This window comes from Garra rufa, chromosome 3 (genome assembly GCF_049309525.1).
Source record: "Garra rufa chromosome 3, GarRuf1.0, whole genome shotgun sequence".
NCBI lineage: Eukaryota > Metazoa > Chordata > Actinopteri > Cypriniformes > Cyprinidae > Garra > Garra rufa.
The window spans coordinates 58,259,098-58,280,873 of NC_133363.1; the positions used below are offsets into that span (position 1 = coordinate 58,259,098).

At 40.6% G+C, this 21,776-nt stretch overlaps 1 protein-coding gene across 1 annotated transcript in view; it reads right to left on the reverse strand.

Moving 5' to 3' along the window:
* The window catches only part of LOC141331398 (transmembrane channel-like protein 3), a 47,569-nt gene extending 27,966 nt beyond the window's left edge, over positions 1-19,603 (reverse strand). Inside the window, exons 1-9 of the mRNA XM_073836444.1 lie at positions 19,497-19,603; positions 17,846-17,992; positions 15,057-15,132; positions 13,659-13,740; positions 13,255-13,361; positions 12,778-12,876; positions 11,453-11,595; positions 10,037-10,184; positions 2,736-2,779 (exon numbers count right to left, since the gene is read on the reverse strand). Coding sequence (XP_073692545.1) covers positions 2,736-2,779; positions 10,037-10,184; positions 11,453-11,595; positions 12,778-12,876; positions 13,255-13,361; positions 13,659-13,740; positions 15,057-15,132; positions 17,846-17,992; positions 19,497-19,603 — 953 coding nt within the window. The remainder of the gene's footprint in view (positions 1-2,735; positions 2,780-10,036; positions 10,185-11,452; positions 11,596-12,777; positions 12,877-13,254; positions 13,362-13,658; positions 13,741-15,056; positions 15,133-17,845; positions 17,993-19,496) is intronic.
* Between the last annotated feature and the right edge of the window lie 2,173 nt (positions 19,604-21,776).

Genomic DNA, 21,776 nt, shown 5'->3' on the forward strand with positions numbered 1-21,776 from the left:
AGAAAACGGCCTTTAAACATATGTATTGTAATTTAAATCTATTGACACAAATAGATAAAGTGCATTAAAAGAACCACTTAACAGTGTCTTTTGGGTGTTTTCTTTCCACTAGTCTGAAAAAACACTTTATGAAAGAACAAAAAGCCCAAAATCTCAAATTTGACAGGTGCATGAAAAAAAAAAAAAACAGCATTTTTGCCTGCAGTATCTCCCCTTAAGGATATTCAGATATCTGTATTGGAAAACAAGACCAAAACACAAATTAAGATTTTAATTTTTGCAATGCATGCAACATGCCATGACTTTATGAATGTAAGACTCACTGCTACCTTTTTAAAGGAGTAGTTCACTTTCAGAACAAAAATTTACAGATAATGTACTCACCCCCTTGTCATCCAAGATGTTCATATCTTTCTTTCTTCAGTAATAAATAAATGGTGGTTTTTGAGGAAAACATTTCAGGATTTCTCTTCATATAGTGGACTTCTATGTTACCCCCGAGTTTGAATTTCCAAAATTCAGCTTCAAAGGGCTCTAAACGATCCCAGCCAAGGAAGGAGGGTCTTATCTAGCGAAATGACTGGTTATTCGCTAGATAAGACCCTCTTTTCGTTTGATAAGACCCTTCTTTCCTCGGCTGTGATCGTTTAGAGCCCTTTTGAAGCTTCATTTAAACTGCATTTTGGAAGTTCAAACTCAGGGGTACCATAGAAGTCCACTATATGGAGAGAAATCCTGAAATGTTTTCCTAAAAAAATAATAATAATTTCTTTATGACTGAGGAAAGAAAGACATGCACATCTTGGATGACAAGGGGATGAGTACATTATCTGTACAGTCGTGGCCAGAAGTTGTGAGAATGACACAAATATTAGTTTTCACAAAGTTTGCTGCTAAACTGCTTTTAGATCTTTGTTTCAGTTGTTTCTGTGATTCTGTGACTGAAATATAATTACAAGCACTTCATATGTTTCAAAGGCTTTTATCGACAATTACATGACATTTATGCAAAGAGTCAGTATTTGCAGTGTTGGCCCTTCTTTTTCAAGACCTCTGCAATTCGACTGGGCATGCTCTCAATCAACTTCTGGGCCAAATCCTGGCTGATAGCAACCCATTCTTTCATAATCACTTCTTGGAGTTTGTCAGAATTAGTGGGTTTTTGTTTGTCCACCCGCCTCTTGAGGATTGACCACAAGTTCTCAATGGGATTAAGATCTGGGGAGTTTCCAAGTCATGGACCCAAAATTTCAACGTTTTGGTCCCCGAGCCACTTAGTTATCACTTTTGCCTTATGGCACGGTGCTCCATCGTGCTGGAAATTGCATTGTTCTTCACCAAACTGTTGTTGGATTGTTGGAAGAAGTTGCTGTTGGAGGGTGTTTTGGTACCATTCTTTATTCATGGCTGTGTTTTTGGGCAAAATTGTGAGTGAGCCCACTCCCTTGGATGAGAAGCAACCCCACACATGAATGGTCTCAGGATGCTTTTGGAGTTTGGCATGACACAGGACTGATGGAAGCGCTCACCTTTTCTTCTCCGGACAAGCCTTTTTCCAGATGCCCCAAACATTCGGAAAGAGACTTCATCTGAGAATATGACTTTGCCCCAGTCCTCAGCAGTCCATTCGCCATACTTTTTGCAGAAGATCAATCTGTCCCTGATGTTTTTTTTTGGAGAGAAGTGGCTTCTTTGCTGCCCTTCTTGACACCAGGCCATCTTCCAAAAGTCTTGGCCTCACTGTGCGTCAGATGCGCTCACACCTGCCTGCTGCCATTCCTGAGCAAGCTCTGCACTGGTGGCACTCCGATCCCGCAGCTGAATCCTCTTTAGGAGACGATCCTGGCGCTTGCTGGACTTTCTTGGATGCCCTGAAGCCTTCTTAACAATGCAGTGGAAAGGTTTTTTTTGGGATTAAGTTAATTTTCATGGCAAAGGAGGACTATGCAATTCATCTGATCACTCTTCATAACATTCTGGAGTATATGCAAATTGCTATTATAAAAACATAAGCAGCAACTTTTCCAATTTCCAATATTTATGTAATTCTCAAAACTTTTGGCCACGACTGTACATTGTTGTTATGAAAGTGGACTAATTCTTAAGGCCTTAATTTGAGGAAGGGCAAATTAAGACTTTTTTTTAAGATAAACAGAAACCCTGTTAAATGTCCATAATGCAATAAATAAATATAATTTCTTCAAGCAAAATACACTTACGTCTTCTTTTAATCTTTTGATTTTGGGTTTTGCGTAGTCTTATTAAATTCAAATACATACAGTACAGCTATAATTATCTAGAGATACTGTACAAATGTTAGCATAACCCTGCTGTGTGCATGGGTGTCGCATTCCCACAACATATTAATCGGCTTTAATGAGTGAGCAGGACTGCTGGCGATTTAGGTGCAGTCATCCACCCGCAATAAAAGGCGGTTTGTATAATATACGGCGGGATGTTTTCCGTTTCGCATGTTCTGCTGCGATTGCATTGGATGGGGAGGAGATGCATAAATCAGAGCAGTCTGAGGCAGCATTACAGGCGCTGTGACAACAGCCTCAGATAGAGAGAAACAGCACATCCCTGTAAGTCACTTACTGATACGATCATTCCCACCCTCAAAAGACAGTTTTGTTAAACATGCACTTCTGAAGGAGTTTGCAGAAAACACTTAGTCAGCACTTAGGGTTATGTTGAGGTGATAATGGAAACACAAATAAAGAGGGAAAACTTGCAGGCTTGTGTCTTTCTTCTTCTCTTGCTCTTCTACAATGGCCTCCTAAGAAAAAAAACAAAAGTAAAAGATTTTGGTTTGTTAGCATCAGGGTTACTATATGCCGAAACTAAAACCATTAAAACCATTTTTCATTACTTAAAATAAAGCTAGCTGCCAAGGCAAGATTTCTCTTTTTAATCTAGTTTGACTTTATGAACTAAAATAACTAAAACTGAAATTAATAAAAACCATATAGGTGCATATAAAAGAAAAACAAAACTGCTAAAAATGACAAAAACACAACAACAAAATTACTTTGAAAATGGATTCAAAATATTACTTTAAACTTTAAAGTGAAAATGAAAATAAATCTAAATATTAATAAAAACCATTCAGTAATACTAAAATAATACTGGTTAGCCTCCAAAATACAATAAAAATAATACAAAAATATTAATCAGAATTTCTGTTACATAGGTACAGGTATTATAGTTATTGTTACGTTAATAAACTGTGGTATTTTAGTATTGTCATCATTAAAAAAAAACTGAGAAAAAGAAAGAAAATTACAATTATTTTGCAAAACGATATAACTTATTTGGTTGATTCTGATACTAATATCTAGAAAACAGATCAACCAATGACAAACATAATACATATATTATACAGTAAAGTTTAATGATAGAAAATGCAAACTAATTAAATTGAATGAACATTTTACTTTAACTAAATGAATGATATTTACTCTCTCAACACTGACATCTTCACCAGTTCATCACCCTGACTAATATACATGACCCTGGACCACAAAACCAGTCTTAAGTAGCACGGGTTTATTTGTAGCAATAGCCCAAAATACAATGTTTGGGTCAAAATTATTAATTTTTCTTTTATGCCAAAAATCATTAGGATATTAAGTAAAGATCATGTTCAATTAAGATATTTAGCAATTTTTTTTACTGTAAATTTATCAAAACTTGAATTTTGCACTGCTAAAAACTTCATCTGGACGATTTTCTGAATATTTTGTTTTTTCACACCCTCTGGTTCCAGATATCTCGGCCAAATACAGTATTATCCTGTCTTAACGAACCATACATCAATTGTAAGCTTATTTATTCAGCTTTATTACTAGTTTTGTGGTCCAGGGTCACATATGGTTATCACATTAATTTGAGTGAAATCGCAATTTTTGCCCTTTTGAAAACCTCCAAGTGCAACATTTGTATATGAACAAACGTCTCGGGTTACTATTGTAACCTTAGTTCCCTGAGGGAACGAGACGCCGCGTCAGGAACGCTATGGGGAACGCCATTGGCGGGCCGCACTCTGAACTATGTCTAACAACCAATGAATGACGGGGGTGACGTCACAGGCGCGGTGACGTCACCAACCAGGAAGTATAAAGCACGTGCGTTTGAAGCCGGCGGCAGCTCTTTTAGGAATGAAGCGAGCGCCGCAGGGTGCGGGAATTATGGTCCGAGACGCGGCGTCTCGTTCCCTCAGGGAACTAAGGTTACAATAGTAACCCGAGACGTTCCCTTCCGGGAACTCGAGCCGCGTCAGGAACGCTATGGGGAACGAGACTACCAACGCCCCCATAATTTCCGAGCCCTGCGAGTGTCTGCTCAACCAGGGTGGAAAAAGAGAGAGCCCTTGTCTAGCATTCCGCGGACAAGAAGGCCCTGTAGTCCTCGGCCCTCGGGCACACGAGGAATGGTAGTCTTCCTCTGTCTGGTCGCCAGCCAGAACGAGAGGTACTCCACGGCCCTCAGGCACACGCAGAGTCTTAGTCCTTTGTCTGGGAGTTAGCCAGAACAAGAGGGACCGAATGACCACTGTCTAGCACTCGGCGGACAGATGGTGTGGGAAGTCCTCGGTCCGCAGACCCACGAGGACGGTGAGCTCGACCTCAAGGCTCCTCGGCCCTCGGGCACACGAGGAGAGGGTGATCCTTTGTCTGGGGGTTCAGCCAGAACAAGAGGGATCCAAGGCTCGGCCTGGAGCTCCGCCAGGACGCGAGGGAATAAGCCATTGTCTAGCATTACGCGGACAAGAGGGCACTGCAATCCCCGGCCCTCGGGCTCACGGGGAAGACAGTAGGTGCCTCTGCCTGGTAGCCAGCCAGTGCATGAGGCACTCCTCGGCCTTCTGTGAAGGCAGACGAGGAGTCTTAGTCCTTGGTCTGGGGAAAGCCAGAAACCAGAGGGACCGGAGTACACTCGGTCTGATAGCATCCTGCGTCAGAACACGAGGAGAATTAAGCCATTGTCTAGCATTCCGCGGACAAGAGGGCTGTACAGTTCTCGGCCCTCGGGCACACGAGAACCGTGACCTCTGCCTGGTTCGCCAGCCAGTGCGAGAGGCACCCCTCGGCCCTCGGGCTCACGAGGGGTCTTAGTCCTTTGTCTGGGGGTTCTGCCAGGACAAGAGGGACTGAAAGGGCTTTTGTCTAGCTTTCACGGACAAAAGGGGTAAAGTTTTGCAGATCTCTTATGAGTGGCGAAACGACTTCTCTTCTTTCCGCAGAAAGAATGCGCCTTGAGAAGTCTCCTCCTGGCTAGGGAGGTGGCTGCCCCTCTAGGCCTAGCGCACTAGGCCGAGAGTACAGCCGAGCCTGGAGCGGCTCTGAGGTCGAGCTCGTAATACCTAACGAATGTTAGGGGCGTGGACCAACCCGCAGCATTGCAGATGTCTTGTATTGGGACACCTGCCGTCAGAGCTCTCGAGGCACTCATGCCCCGAGTAGAGTGAGCCTTGAGTCCCAACGGTGAGGGGAGATCAGAGGACTCGTAAGCAGTAGTTATGGCATCGATGATCCATCTACTAATAGTGGGTTTTGAAGCTGGGCTCCCCCTCTTAGGGGGGCCGTAACAGACAAACAGTTGCTCTGTTTTACGCCACGTGGCAGCTCTGTGGACGTATGCGTCTAAAGCTCTGACTGGGCACATGCAGTTTAACTTCCTGTGACCTGGCTCCACGTATGGAGGAGGATAGAACGCCTGCAGCGTTACTGGCTGCGGTGCTAGGGAGGGGACCTTCGGGACGTACCCGACCCTGGGATATAGAAAGGCCTTGGCCATCCCTGGGGCAAACTCTAAATGAGATGGGGCCACTGAAAGGGCCTGCAGATCGCCTACTCTCTTGAGGGAGGTGAGTGCTAACAGGAGCGCCGTCTTAACTGTGAGGGCGCGATCCGTAGACTCCTCTAAGGGCTCGAATGGAGGCTTGCAGAGAGCTTCTAGCACCACAGCGAGGTCCCACGTGGGGACCCTGGGTGTCACTCGAGGCCTCAGCCTGAGCGCACCGCGGAGGAACCGTATGACCAAGGGCTCTCTACCTACTGAGAGGCCACCTAAAGGGGCGTGGTAGGCACTTATGGCCGCCACGTATACCTTTAGAGTGGAGTGAGCTAGCCCTGCGGATAGGCGAGACTGTAGGAACTCCAGAACTGTACCGACCGGGCAGTTGACTGGGTCCAGGTGGCGCTCGCGGCACCATCTCGCGAATAAGTTCCACTTAAGGCCATACAGTTTCCTCGTAGAGGGAGCTCTGGATTGGAGAAGGGTCTCAACAACCTCGGTTGAGAGACCCGCTCCTATGAGTTGTGCCCCCTCAGGGGCCACACCCATAACCTCCACCTCTCTGGGTGGGGGTGGCATATTGCGCCCCCAGCCTGAGACAGGAGGTCCCTCCTGACGGGAATCTCCCACGGAGAGCCGTCTAGGAGAGATACCAGGTCCGAGAACCATACTCGTGCCGGCCAGTACGGGGCTACTAGTAGCAGCCGCACTTGAAACCGACGGACCCGTTCCAGAACTCCCGGGAGCAGAGCGATCGGGGGAAAGGCGTACAGACGCAGCCTCGGCCACGTCTGTGCCATGGCATCCAGCCCCAGTGGAGCTGGATGAACTAGAGAGTACCAGAGGGGACAGTGCGATGTCTCCTGAGTCGCAAACAGGTCCACCTGAGCCTGGCCAAACACTCTCCAGATCTGCTTCACCACCTCTGGGTGAAGCATCCATTCCCCGGGCCTCGGCCCCTGCCTTGACAGGACGTCTGCTCCCACATTCAGATGTCCAGGAATATGGACTGCTCTCAGGGAGAGGAATTTCTCTTGAGACCAAAGGAGTATCCGGTACGCCAGCTTGTACAAGGGGCGTGAGCGGAGTCCTCCTTGGTGGTTTATGTAGTAAACCACCGCAGTGCTGTCTGTACGGACCAGCACGTGTTTGTTTCTTAGGTCTGTGAGAAACCTCTTTAGGGTCAGGGATACTGCCAGCATCTCTAAGCGGTTTATGTGCCACGAGAGATGGTGGGCGCTCCATAGGCCTTGGGCTGAGCGGCCACGCATGACCGCCCCCCAACCGGTAAGGGAAGCGTCGGTCGCTAGCGTGATGCGGCGACCAGGCACTCCCAGAACCGGTCCCTGAGAGAGGAACCAGGGTTTCCTCCACATGGCCAAGGCACGTAGGCAACGCCGCGTGACCTTGATCTTGCGGAGTGGGTTTCCCCTCGGGGAGAACCCCCTGGTCCTGAGCCACCACTGCAGTGGTCTCATGTGCAGCAGTCCAAAAGGTATCACGTTGGAAGCGGCTGCCATAAGACCTAACAGTACTTGAAACTGTTTGACAGTGAGTGACTGGCCTAGCTTTACTGCATTCACTGCGGTCAGTATGGAATCGACTCGTGCAGGAGACATGCGTGCCTGCATGGAGATCGAATCCCACACTACGCCTAAGTAAGTGGTCCTCTGTAGTGGAGAAAGCACACTCTTCTTGGCGTTGAGTCTCAACCCTAACTCTTTCATGTGAGCGAGAACAGCACCTCGATGCTGAACCGCTAACTGTTAGTTGAGTATGCGGATGCCCTGGAGTCACAGTGGAGCCAGCGCAGCATCCACACACTTCGTGAAAGTGCGAGGTGAGAGAGCTAGGCCGAAAGGAAGCACTCTGTCTTGGTAAGCCTTGCCCCTGAAAGCGAACCTGAGATACTTCCTGTGCTAAAGAACCAGAAAGTTCACTAAGGGTACCAGCCTCTCGAGACTGGTGTCTGGATTTACTTGAGGAACTAACTCGGAGTCCTGAAACAGCGAACTGGCAGGAAGCGCCGGAATTAGCTCCTCGGAAAACCCCCGCGGGGGTTGCGAACTCTCCAGGGCCGCTACGTTTCCGGGCGGACCAGCTAGAGGATGCTCGCGGGAGATAGCCGCGCCCTGTAACACTGGCAGGGTTAGCTGACTCATCTCCTGAGGGCCACGAAGGGGTCTGAAACCCGCACCTGGAGGTACGGTGCAAACCCCCTCGAGAGGGGCTGCCCTCAACGGCCCTGAACCACAACCGTCAGGGCCGCTTAGCCGAGGACTTCCTTGACTGGAGGACGACCCTCAGGTCAGGCCTCTTCGTCTTGGAAGCCCCCGACTTAGAGCGTTGCTTTCCGGGTCCCCTAGGCTGGGCCGGGGGAGCACGGGCGGCAACGCTCTGTTTTTGTGCCTCTCTATGGGAGCTCGTACACGGCTGAGGCTGCTTCTTAGATGGTGCAGCAGCCTCAGAGGAGAACACGCGGCGAGGAAGGAAAGTTCTGAACGCCGCCGCCTGCTTGCGGGCCTCCTGGTGCCTGGCCACAACGGTATCAACCGAAGCACCAAAGAGGCCAGATGGTTGCAGGGGGGCGTCCAGAAGCGTGACCCTGTCCTTCTCTTTTACGTCGGACAGGGTCAGCCAGAGATGCCTCTCCGCGGTCACCAGGGCTGCCATAGACCGCCCAACAGCACGGGCGGCCTCCTTGGTGGCGCGGAGAGCGAGATCTGCAGTTTTTGCATCTCTGTGACGCTAACTTCCTCGCCGCTGCTGAACTCCTTCAGCAGGTCAGCCTGGTAGGCTTGCAGGATGCCCATGGTGTGAAGGCAAGACCCTGCTTGACCTGCTGCCGTGTATGCCTTACCCATCAGGCCAGATGTGACTTTAAGGGGCCTGGTGGGTAAGGACGGAGCCTTCAAGGATGATGCCGAGCCGGGTGACAGATAGCCCGCAAGCGTCTGTTCAACCCGTGGCATCGTCCTATAGCCACTCTCCTCTGCCCCCCCCACATTTCCATAATTTTCAGCGGGGGAGAAAAGACGGGAGGAGTATGGCTTTTCCCACGATCTCGCTAGCTCTTGGTGGAGATCGGGGAAGAAGGGAAGGCTCCGTTTTGGAGGTGCTGACTTTGTCCGCAGGAAGCGATCATCTAATCGGCTTCGCTGCGGCTCATGTGATTGCTGTTGTTCTGCGGGCCATGTGATGTGTAATTTGGCTACCGCATTAGTCAGCACCTCTACGAGCTCCTCATAGTGAGGCGAGCGTGATGGCGGTTGTGGTTCCTCTGTAACACTTTCAATGTCAACCTCCTCGGAGGAAGACAAGAGGAACTCGGGGACCTCCTCCCGGGGGGAAGAAACCGCAGCGCGGGCTTCCACATCCAGGAGGAGATCGCTCGATCCGCTGAGTGAGGGCGGAGATAGGGGATCACCCGTCTCCATACCCTCCAGCAGATCGAGCTGCGAGCCCCACGAGTGCAGCCGCCGCTCCGCCTCGGCGGAAGCGGGGCCAGACCCACGGGGCACGCTAGTGAAAGCCCCCTCCTCGAAGAGGGCTTTCCGGGAGCGAAGCAGACGCACCGGCAGGCGTTCACAGTGCTCACAGCCAGCCTTTTCGAGGGCTGACTGTGCATGCTCCGCTCCCAAGCAGACCACGCATAGACTGTGTGTATCCCCACCAACAATGAAGCGTTGGCAGGGAGGGACACACTGTCTATGCGGGCGCTTAACCACCATCAAACTCTTTTTCTTAATAGGTTGTAAAGATGCCATTCTACTCAAATAAAAGTGTGTCAAACTGGACACAAAAACAGCAGAAATGGCAAGACAGACACAGACACAGAGCGCTCTCGCTGAATGACAAAAGCTGCCGCCGGCTTCAAACGCACGTGCTTTATACTTCCTGGTTGGTGACGTCACCGCGCCTGTGACGTCACCCCCGTCATTCATTGGTTGTTAGACATAGTTCAGAGTGCGGCCCGCCAATGGCGTTCCCCATAGCGTTCCTGACGCGGCTCGAGTTCCCGGAAGGGAACTGAACGATACTCCAAAGAAATATCTGGAATTAAACAAGACACTGATGAGACTCAAATAATGTCTTCCTTGGAAAAATCAGCACTAATACCGGAACATAACCCTCTTGTGTAGGCAATGATGAAGTGAATTTAAACAGGATGATCACTGAGAATTGAATTAAAGGACAGATTGTTTATTTAAATTGCTTGGATGTAGGAGATGCTCACTCTGATGCTATTGACGATTGCCGCCCCTTTACTCTCAGCCGCCTCTGGGTTCCCAATCAGGTAGTCCCACGCGCAGAAGACACGCCAGCAGAAGGTGAAATTCTCATCTGAGGCACCTGCTAAACTCGTGCGGGAATTTTTAGCCATTCTGATAAAAGCAACAGCATATGAGAAAAAAATTAGCTTTTTCTAAAGAAACAGTCAATTTCTTGGTGACCAAGACTGTGAAAAAAATGCCACATGGCCAAAAATGACTTGTTCTGTTAATTTTGACCTGGGGAGAATATCTGGAAATGCTTGTTCACATTATTGCACCGGACTAAAATTTACTGACTTTGTATTTTGCTAAAAAATTTTGTACTTATTGGGGATTGTTTCACACCTTTCCGTGTCAAAAATTACAGGCCTACAAAATTGCTTACACATTTTCTTGCAATGCTATACATTATTACCAAATCTTAGATTCAAACTTTTTATCAACTTGTTTTTTTTTTTCCAATTAGCACAGGTTTTGTATTACTTTTTGGTATTGATTGATTGTAGCCATCATTGATCTGAACTTATGCACCTCGGTTTTTCAGTGAACATTACCAAAATCAACCACAAATAATGCTTTTTTGACTCAAAAACTGAGACGCATTAACTCAAATCACTAAAAGAAATACAAAACCTATGCAAAAAAAAAAAAAAAAAAAAAAAGTTAATAAAAACATTGAATACAAGATTTGGTGATAAATATAGTGTTCAGCACAGCATAAGGGTTAAAAAACAGCATAAATGTTGTCCAATCAATGATAAGTAAATAACAACAGAATGTCCATTTTGGAGTAAACTATTATTTTAAATCAGCATTTACAAAAGAGTAGATTTATTTTTATATGTCATTTTTTAAAGTAAAAATACACTTTTTTTTTTAGCAGATACAGAAAGCATCTGCCCAATGTGACCCTGGACCACAAAACCTGTCATAAGGGTACATTTTTTGAAATTGAGATTAATACATAATCTTAAATCTGAACAAAAAAGCTTTCCATTGATGTATGGTTTGTTAGGATAGGACAATATTTGAAAACTCTGAGGGTGCAAAAAAAAAAAAGAAAAAAAAAAATCTAAATATTGAGAAAATTGCCTTTAAAGTTGTCCAAATCAAGTTCTCAGCAATGCATACTACTAATTAAAATTTAAGTTTTGATATATTTATGGTAGGAAATTTACAAAATAATCTTTACTTAATATCCCAATGATTTTTGGCATTAAAGAAAAATTGATAATTTTGACCCATACAATTTATTTTTGGTTATTGCTACAAATAAACCTGTGCTACTTAAGACTGGTTTTGTGGACCAGGGTCACAAATGTGAATGCATGGAGGTTAATTAGCAATTTCAAGCAAAGCATATTTGAAGAAGTGATTACTTTCTTAGCAAAGTGATGAAGCTGTAGGCAAAAACAGCCATCCCAACCAGAAAATAGGCCAAGGGTAGTCTGTAGCCCGCACTGCCGATTTTACGCACATTGCCGTAGTAGCCGTAAAACAGCACAGAGTATTGTAGATATCCCTAAAATAGAGACATAAAACAAAACATGTTGACAAAGAGGCAGACTGAACATCAAAACTGAATTATTTGCAATTAAACCCCTAAGTTCCACAGATAATATGCACATCATATTCAGTGTTTCCCCTAGGTTTCCAGCTTTTTTGGGGATTTCTCTACCGTATTATGAGAGAAATGAAGAGGCACGTTCTTTCACGAGTCTTTCATGCTGAGAACTCTGCTCTTGTGTTTGCATAATTATGTATTTAAACGTTAATGACCAAACCTGTCATTATAAAAATTCATATTGTTGCTGCACATGAAATATAACGCGGATAACATTTAAAAAATATTTTTTATCAGGTTACACATTGATTATTTATCACTCAAACCCCTTTCTCTACCTGCCCGTTGGTCGCGCATATCCTCCATGTTTGTAGTTTCTTTTTAACACTTTTTATGCGTGTTTGTAGTTCTAATTGAATCCTCGTTCGCCGCACAATGTGTTGTGGGCAATAATAGCCGTTAGAGTGTGCATTGATCCGCACTTCGAATTCCGAAGTTAAGTAGTACACCATCCGGGAATCTTTGGAATACTTTTTAAAACATACTACGATTTGGGACATACTAATTCTATTTCCGAAATACTATTTAGGACGGATAGTATGCGAATTGGGACGCAGCAAAAATGTATATAAATATTAACTGTGATGATTGACAGGGCAGTTTAAACAGTGACAGGATTCAGGTAACTAAGCAACAGAGTGTCCGTTAAAGAAGCAGTTATGACGAAGTAGTACGTCCCAAAGCTTGCCTACTATTCTGCTACATACTCAAAAGTATGTACTTTTTCTTCACAAAAAGAGTACATACTTAGGGCATAGTATAAGTAGGCGAATTGGGACGCAGCAATTGTAAACGCGCGACCATGTAGAGACAGAAATGACATGCCTTTGTGTAAATAAGATAAATAACATAAGGCAATTTAGTTTGTTTAATAAAAGAACAATGTATAGACCTGTTCTATAGGAAAGATAACCTTAAATGACTTCTATTGTGATCTGGCGCTATATCGAAAATAAAATTAACTTGACGATCAAGGGGGGCGGGGGGTGCCGTTGGGGAGGCGGGGCGCCCCCCTAAGATAATGGTAGGGGAAACACTGATATTTGTAAAGCAGTAAAAAAATTGAGATAATAGTCTTGCCCCCAGCGACCAGATGGTGTCCAGGTCTTGTGCGGAGGAAAGGTACTCCTTGGGAATGGTCTTGCTGCGGGTGGTACCGAACGGAGCGCCGGCCAGGAGCTGATTGGACAGATTGGAGAGACAGAGGAAATGATAGAGGACAACAGATGACACCTGAGGAGAAATTGCTTTGTGTCTCTGCACTGGGAGTGAAATAAATCTAACCACATTTTCCATTTCAAGGCCTAAAAACAGCCTAGAAGAGTTTTAATAAAATATGTGTGTCTACAAATAATGTACAAGCACACAGCAGCATCTAAATATCTGTGCGTGCTTTTGGAAATAATAATAGAGAACATGTTTTGCACTGTGCAATGTTTAATAGATCCTTACGTAATGCACCTTTAAACTGCCATGACATTTGGGATTCATTAGTGTCGATATCTGAACATATAACCTATTATTTTACGTTTAAGAGTGAATGCAGTGCATACTAACCTCAGGCAGAACGATAAAGGCTCCTGTCATAACAGTAAGAACTATGTTGATCCCAAATAGCCATCGCAGGAATATGAAATAAGAAGCCACACCTGATCCAAAGTGACCTTCAAAAACAACAAACAGTGTACATTTAATGCAGTATGGAGTTATTTAGACCTGGTCTAAATAACCTGGTCTAATTAAATATGTTAAATGTGAGATTATATTGATTGAGTTTTATTAAATTATATTTTTGACTTCAAAAAAAAAAAAAAAAAATCACACTAGTTAAACTTGATACTTCCCAAATGGAAGTACATTTTTATGTATTTTTACAGTTTATCCTTTAGGACAGGTCAAGTTTTAACATTAATATTTATATCTGCAGACAAATTAAACATATTTTGTATCAAGATACTAACTTTCAATCTTTTTAATCCTCATCTCCCAGGGAATGAACAAGACAACAAGGTTGTATAAGACTCTTGAAATCTTCTTCAGCAACTGCAAACATTTACAAAAAAAATCCAACAGTTAGATAATATATTAAACATTAGATTAGTATAGTTTGTAGACAGACGGACTGACAAATAATTCACTACCAGTCAAGATTTTAAATGTTTTTTAGAAGTCTCTTCTGCTCACCAAGCCTTTTATTTGATCCAAAGTACAGCACAAACAGTGAGATTTTGAAATACTTTTACTATTTAAAATAACTGCTTTCTATTTGAATATATTTTAAAATGTAATTTATTCCTGTGATTAAAGCTACATTTTCATTGTCTTTAGTGTCACGTGATCCTTCAGAAATCATTCTAATATGCTGATTTGCTGTTCAAGAAACATTTTTTTATAATTATTATTAATAATAATATAATATATAAAACAGTTGATTACATTTTTTTCAGGATTCTTTGATGAATAGAAAGATCCCAAGATCAGCATATCAAATAAAAAGCTTTTATAGGGAATTATAGAAATTAATACTTTTATTTAGCAAGGATGCTTTAAATTGATCAAAAGTGATGATGAATGACAAATTTCAGATAAATACTGCTCTTCTGAATTTTGTATTCACCAAAGAAACCAACAAAAATTCTACTTAGCCGTTTTAACATAATAATAATAATGATAATAAAAATGCTTTTGAGCAGCAAATCAGAATATTAGGATCATTTCTGAAGGGTCATGTGACTGGAGCAATGATGCTAAATATTCAGCTTTGCAAATCACAGGAATAAGTTACAGTTTAAAATATATTCAAGGTATTTTAAATAGTAAAGGTATTTAAAAAATGTTCTGGTTTTGCTGTACTTTGAATCAAATAAATGCAGGCTTGATGAGCAAAAGAGATTTCTTTCGAAAACATTAAAAATCTTACCGTTCAAAAACTTTTGATTAATAGTGTGCATAACAATCCAAGCAGTGTTGAAAGACTTGTGAGACCTGAACTCTCATGTATAAGGACTGTAAGATCATAGTAAACACAATTTTGTTAAATCAATGTGTATGCGTATCTGATTTTCAGTCTGCCATGAAAGCCATAATCAGAATTAATAATTTACTGTCAAATCCACTTGCTAAAAAGTCAATTAATTTTAATAGTGCTTGGGCAGCCTTGGCGAATGCCATTGGACATTTTAATTAAACCAGGCTATAACAACAGGCCATAAATTTGAGTGCAGCTTCTATGAGCAGATGAGGAACACCGCTGAGGCAGAGACTTGCACAACCTTAACCAGAATCTAAATGTAGAGATGAAAAAAATTGAGAAGCTACAATATGAAAAAGACAAAATCAGATAGATAAATGGATCATACATCTGCCCCAGCTGCCTGGTAACCTCTCGTCCTGGTCAGTCTGCCCTCATACTTCAAAACAATTTCTTTAGCCTGCCTGAAACACACAAATACAAACAATCTCCATCACTGAATGTTACTGATTGACCGCTGTTGTTAGTAATAGCAAAGGCTTTAATAAAAGGCTTTCCTCTTCTGTGATTCTGAACACAGATCTTTTATTTTACAACACTTTAATGTTTGCTTTTCATAGATGTTTTATCCATTACAAATGGCCCTTCATTGGCGTCTTTATTAATAAAAATGAAAAACAAACCAGCAACAGCAACATTAGGCCATAAAATTCAATGACGACATAATAGAGGAATCAAACACATACAGATGGAAAATTGATTTTGGGGGGTAATTTCTTCAGAAGGTGGGTGTATGTAATCACGAGCGCTCACCCAAAGATGATGGGGACAGCTGTAAAATGGAGCATGTATCTTTTTCATGCACCATGAGGCAGAAACCTGCCAGTTATTTTAAGAAACATCACAGATTAATGTGCTAATAAAAGCATTAGTTGGACAAACATCATCTTTGGACATTAAGTCGAACACAAACGTTCAGAATACCTGAGATGAATTATTAATAAAAGCAAAAACACTGCAAAAAATGCTTTTCTTACTGCCTTGTTTCCAGCCAAAATACCTAAAAATTCTTGAATCGAGAAAGATTTTCTAGACAATTTTTTTTTCTTGTTTTCAGGAAAACCAAGTAAAAATTGAGTTTTTGCTTAGAACAAGCAAAATAATCGGCCAATGGGGTAAGCAAACTTACATTTTTTTTTTCAAACAGAAAACAAGATTATTGCTCCTACCCCATTTGCTTGTTTCAAGCAAAAACACACTTAATTTTAACTTGTTTTTTCCTGAAAACAAGATGATCATTTTTACTTGTCTAGAAAATCCTACCTGATTTAAGAATTTTAAGATATTTTGGCTGGAAACAAACCAAAAAGTCTAAGTAAGAAAATCATTTTTTGCAGTGTACAGTGCCTTGCAAAAGTATTCATACCCCTTCTTTTTATCACATTTAGTTTTGTTGCAGCATTATGTTAAACTGCTTTAAATTTGTTTTCCCCGCATCAATTTACACTCCATACACCACAATAATGACAAAGCAAAAAACAAGATTTGCAAATTTCACAAATTTATTAAAAATAAAAAATAAGTACATTGCATAAGTATTCATACCCTTAACTCAGTACATAGTTGAAACACCTTTACAGCCTCAAGTCTTTTTGGGTATGATGTGACAAGCTTTGAACATCTGCATTTGGCAATTATCTGCCATTCTTTGCCTCACCTTTTCACCTCTCAAGCTCTGTCAGCTTGGATGTGGGCTGGCAGACATTTTCTAGAGTCCTAGTTGTTCCAATCGTCTTCCATTATGGATAATGGAGGCTACATGCTTCTGTGAACCTTCAATGCAGAAGATTTTTTTCTGAACTCTTCCCTAGATCATTGCTTTAACGCAAGTCTGTCACTGAGCTCTACAGGCAGTTATCTTGACCTCAGGACTTGGTTTTTGCTCTGATGTGCATTTTCAGCTGTTAGACCTTTTCTGAGAGGTGTGTGCCTTTCTAAATCAGACTCATTCAATTGAATTTGCCACAGTTTAACTCCACGCAAAGTGTAGTAACATCTAGAAGCAATATGAATGCTCCTGAGCTAAATTTCAAGTGTCCCAGAAAAGGGTATGAATACTTATGCAACGGGATCTTTTCAGTTTTTTATTTCTAATAAATTTGCAAAGTTGTTACAAACCTGTTTTGTGCTTTGTCGTTATGGTGTATGACTGATGTAGATTGATGTGGGAAAAAAGTTATTTACAGCATTTTAATAAAATGCTGCAACAACACAAAATGTGAAAAAAATGAAGGGCACTGTAAATAAAACATACAATTGAGCATTTTCTAAGTGCTCAGTATTTTGTGTGAGAATGCGTGTGTTCAACTAAAATTGAACCAAAAAAAAAAAAAACATTTATCAAAAAATTAGGAAAAGAAATCTGAGATATACACTTTCTTTTATATGTAAATTTGAAACAACTTCCCATTTCAGTAGATCAACGTGCCAAACATTTAATATTTCAGACATTAAAAGGTGCATAAATTCACATTGTTTGCTTGCTAAGCCTAACAATACACAACGGGTACATTTGCACATCCCTGACCCTCGCCCCAAAGAAGCCGCAGCGATCGGTACCCAGTAAAATGAGAAACTGCTGGCCAGGCTAATGAAACAATTACTCAGCCAATTTAGTTTGTTCTCCAAGCATCATGTTGTGAATATGGCGGTCGCTTTCAAGCACTGAAAGTTAATTGTTATTTACCTTACGGGTTTAATGTGAGGATGCTTTCCTAAGCCATTATCATCAGTTACAAACATTTCTGAAAGCTGTTTCTAAGTAGACTAATGGCCATAATGGGGTCAAAGAATGATTTTAGACAGAAATAATTCTTGGTTCTTTTCATTCTTCCTATTCATGTAATGAATCTAACTTACAACCATGTCAACTGCTGTGCAAACACTGGCGTCAGCTCAAAAATACCTTTACAGCACATTTTACCTGCACATTCACATTTACGTTCACATTTTGGCCTTATAAAGGCTGAACTTATAAATCCTTTATCCTTTTTATCTAATGCTATTTAAACTGTTCCACTAGAGAACTGTTCAATTTTATGATCTGTAATAATTTCAGCACAGGATGTGCAGAAATTCTGATGGCATTTCTCTAACATACACTTGGCGGGGTCTTACTTGAGCACTTTTAGTTTGCGTCTTATTGGCCAGGGTTTAGTTCGGATGTTGGCGATGATTTCCTTCTGAACCTGAATGTTCTGGAACAACTCCTCTGGATCATTACTATCCACTCTTTCTCCATCCTTATCCTCATCATCAGATGGTCTGAAACACAACCAAAGATCAATAGTCCCTGCAATTAATCTTACAGTAGTAACATTAGACTTTTATTTATACAGCACATAAAACATTGTTCATTCATATTAAAAGAAGAACATGACAAACACACATATGCATAAAATATATATTTTTTTGTTTTTAATATTTGTAATATTATAATTAACCTATGTTATTAAGACATTTATTTAATTAATATTTACATTTTCATTTAGTCATTTAAGAGACGATTTTATCCAAGGCCACTTACAAAGGAGGACAATGGAAGCAATCAAAATCAACAAAAGAGCAATGCTATTGTAAGTGCTATGACAAGCCTTAAATTAGCTTAATGCAGTATATGTAGCAAAGTTTTTTATTTATATGTGACCCTGGACCACAAAACCAGTCTTAAGTCGCTGGGGTATATTTGTAGCAATAGCCAAAAATACATGGTATGGGTCAAAATTATTGATTTTTCTTTTATGCCAAAAATCATTAGGAAATTAAGTAAAGATCATGTTCCATGAAGATTTTTTGTAAAATTCCTACTATAAATATATCAAAATGTAAGTTTTGATTAGTAATATGCATTGTTAAGAACTTAATGTGGACAACTTTAAAGGTGATTTTCTCAGTATTTTGATTTTTTTGCACCCTCAGATTCCAGATTTTCAAATAGATGTATCTCGGCCAAATATTGTCCTATCCTCACAAACTATACATCAATAGAAAGCTTATTTATTGAGCTTTCGTGTGATGTATACATATCAGTTTTGTAAAATTTAACCTTATGACTGGTTTTGTGGTCCAGGGTCACATATAGTAAATAAAAAGACAACGGATAGAACAGAAAAAGAATAGAGCAAGCTGGGTTTTTTTTGGTTAATTGTACAATAAATTAAAAAAGAAGAGATTTTAATATTCAAATTAACTGCAATTTTAATTATGATGCAAAATATGTGGACATTGCAAAATTTGTAGACACACTTTTGAGGATGAACTGATTCAGAACCCTAAAATTGTCTATATAACTTGTTATATTGTATGTAGTTTTATATAAAAATGATAAATGCTGACCAAAGGCACTTTCCGTTCCTTAGTTTGCTTATGAAACTTGTTTTATGCAAAGAGGGTACCACAAAAATCATACTATATTTATGTGAAGCAATGTGAAGTGTGTATAATGCAACAGATCCACATACTGTACATGTGTAAAAGACATGGATTTTTATCATTTCAATTCCTTCTATGATAGAAATCAGATGAAAAAAATAATATACCATATTTCTATAAATAAAGTTTACTTGCAATCCACAAAAGGGCAATATAATGCTTTGCCCTGCTATAAAAGATAAATATTTCTAATAATAAATACGTAAATGAATAAATAATTAACATACCTAAGAGACTGAATGCTATAGTCCACAAGTGTCAGGCGTGAAATTGGCTGATGTACCCTAGAGTTAAAAAACAATAATTTCTATCAGATTTGGTTGAAAAGCTGACTTACCCATTATCATCCTGATATGGTGAATAAATCCTTCTGGAATTCTTTCTTATGCTTTTGTGTCGCTTGGAGGAAATCAGGGGTCTGGTTATAGTTGCTGGTTCTGCCATTTCGCTCATTTCCCAGCTTTAAAACTTTCTGCAGTCTTCGGTGAACATGTGTCCCATCTGTAGGAGTTCTCATGTACCGGTGTTGCTGACGGGACTTTAGGCGAAGGAGAAACAAGGAGTGCTACCTGCCCGATTGGATGCTGCTGAAACGCTGCATAAGCCCCTCCACTAGAGGAGTTTAAGCTCAGACAATCACTCCAATGACAGCTGGACTGGCTTCTTAAAGGGACAGTACGAGAACTGCAACCTGCTGAAGAATGCATATGCTTGGGTACAAAGCGATTCTAACAAGAGAGAAGACAACAGGCATTACACATTAAAACACCAGTTACCAAACCAAATATTAAATTGATTCATTCTCAGTTATTCATCCGAATGTTGTGCTTCCTTCTATGAAACACAAACACAGATTTTGGCAATTTATAAAGCTGAGCTTCAAATGGGCCACAACTTAACATAAAATACTATTTTGTATTTAAGTCTTTATTTAAACATAACTATAGTTGCAACTCTGCAATCAGAAGACACATGAGATGACGTTAAATCTTGTGCAATAGGTCTAAATATGTCATTTCTTTAATTGCACACCAACACAAACATTCCTATTCATTTTAACAGTCTATTTTAAATACAATATTTAAATTCCCTCTGGAAAGCCGCATGCATATTAGATTTTCAATTTTTCTCTTGACAATAGTTAGTGTTCCGTGCCACGATCGATCATGTTAATTTACTCTGGAGTTTTGTCTGAGCGGTAATAAACAGACAGATAATACAGATGAAAAACGGCCAATGAATTTTAAGTAGGCACACATGGGCGAATTTCCAGATTTTCTTATAAAGTGGCCTTAGAGTGCTCTGAAATTAAACAACATTGTCACGTACAAGGAAAATAAATGTCCCCAACTGCAGAAGAAAAAAGGCCATAGTAGCTTAATATGATAATGTGCCATATGTAACACTAGCTCACCGCTTTTACTCTTCCATCAGCACAAGTCTAATTTTGACTCTTTTATGGAGCGCATCAGGAAAAGGCCCATGAAGAACACAAAAGGGACTGAGCTATTTTGAATATTTTCACATTTGTTAATGCTCGAATGGACACCTTACAAACAGGCACACTCACAAAAAATAAAAACAAAAAAGCAATAAAGAGCGATAAACAATAGAACATCAAAAATATGAAGTACAGTAGTTAAGAAAATAAATATAGAAATAAAAAGGTGTGATTAAACTTCAACAGTTTTCAACCAGTCGTCCACCAGGTAATGATAAACATTTTATACAGTTTAAGAATCCTGTCCAATAAAGTTCACAACATTGCAATATAACACTAATTTGTTTTGTTGATTAGAATTTGCTCATTCACAAAGCAAAGATATCTGGGTTCCAGTTAGTCAGTGCTTGACACAAACCTCAAAACGGTGACAATCAATAAATGCAAAAAGATGAGCTTTAACATTATAAAAGATATACAAAAAGTCTGAAAACTGCAAAACATGAATCCTATACCAGCAACCACACAATTTATTCATGCTGCAATGCATGTTGGGAACTCATAAAAACTTCAGCTATAACAAATGTCACAAATAATGTGACAGTAGACAATATAGAGCTGTACAGTATAACACAGGAACTGGTCAGGTATTAAAAATGTACTCAAGAACTGAATAAAATACGCTTATCTTTTGGGAGTATAATATTACAATTCTCATAACTGAAAATCTCTTGAAATTCTTAAAACTGCATGAACATAAGGAAGCAAGATACAAGAAATAAACACACAATTGTGAAATATAAACTTCCGCTAAATTAGATAAAAAGTCACAATTAGTTATTTAATTTTGTATTGGTGAAAAAAAAAAGAATTCAGAGAAAGAAAGTCAGAATTGCAAGATGGAAACTTTTGGAATTTTTTTTGGAATTTTTCTTGGAATTCTGTTTTTTTGTTTGTTTGTTTCAGAAAAGAATTTAGACTTGTGAGATGTAAACTCAGAACTGTCAGAAACTTGAAATTTAAAGTTTGAATTCTGAGTTTACATCACGATGGAACTAAAATAAGTAAACAAAAATAAAATAAATAATTCTATAAAATTAAATAAATAATTGTGAGATAAAAAGTCAATTAAAACTGAAAATCTCTTGAAATTCTTAAAACTGCATGAACATAAGG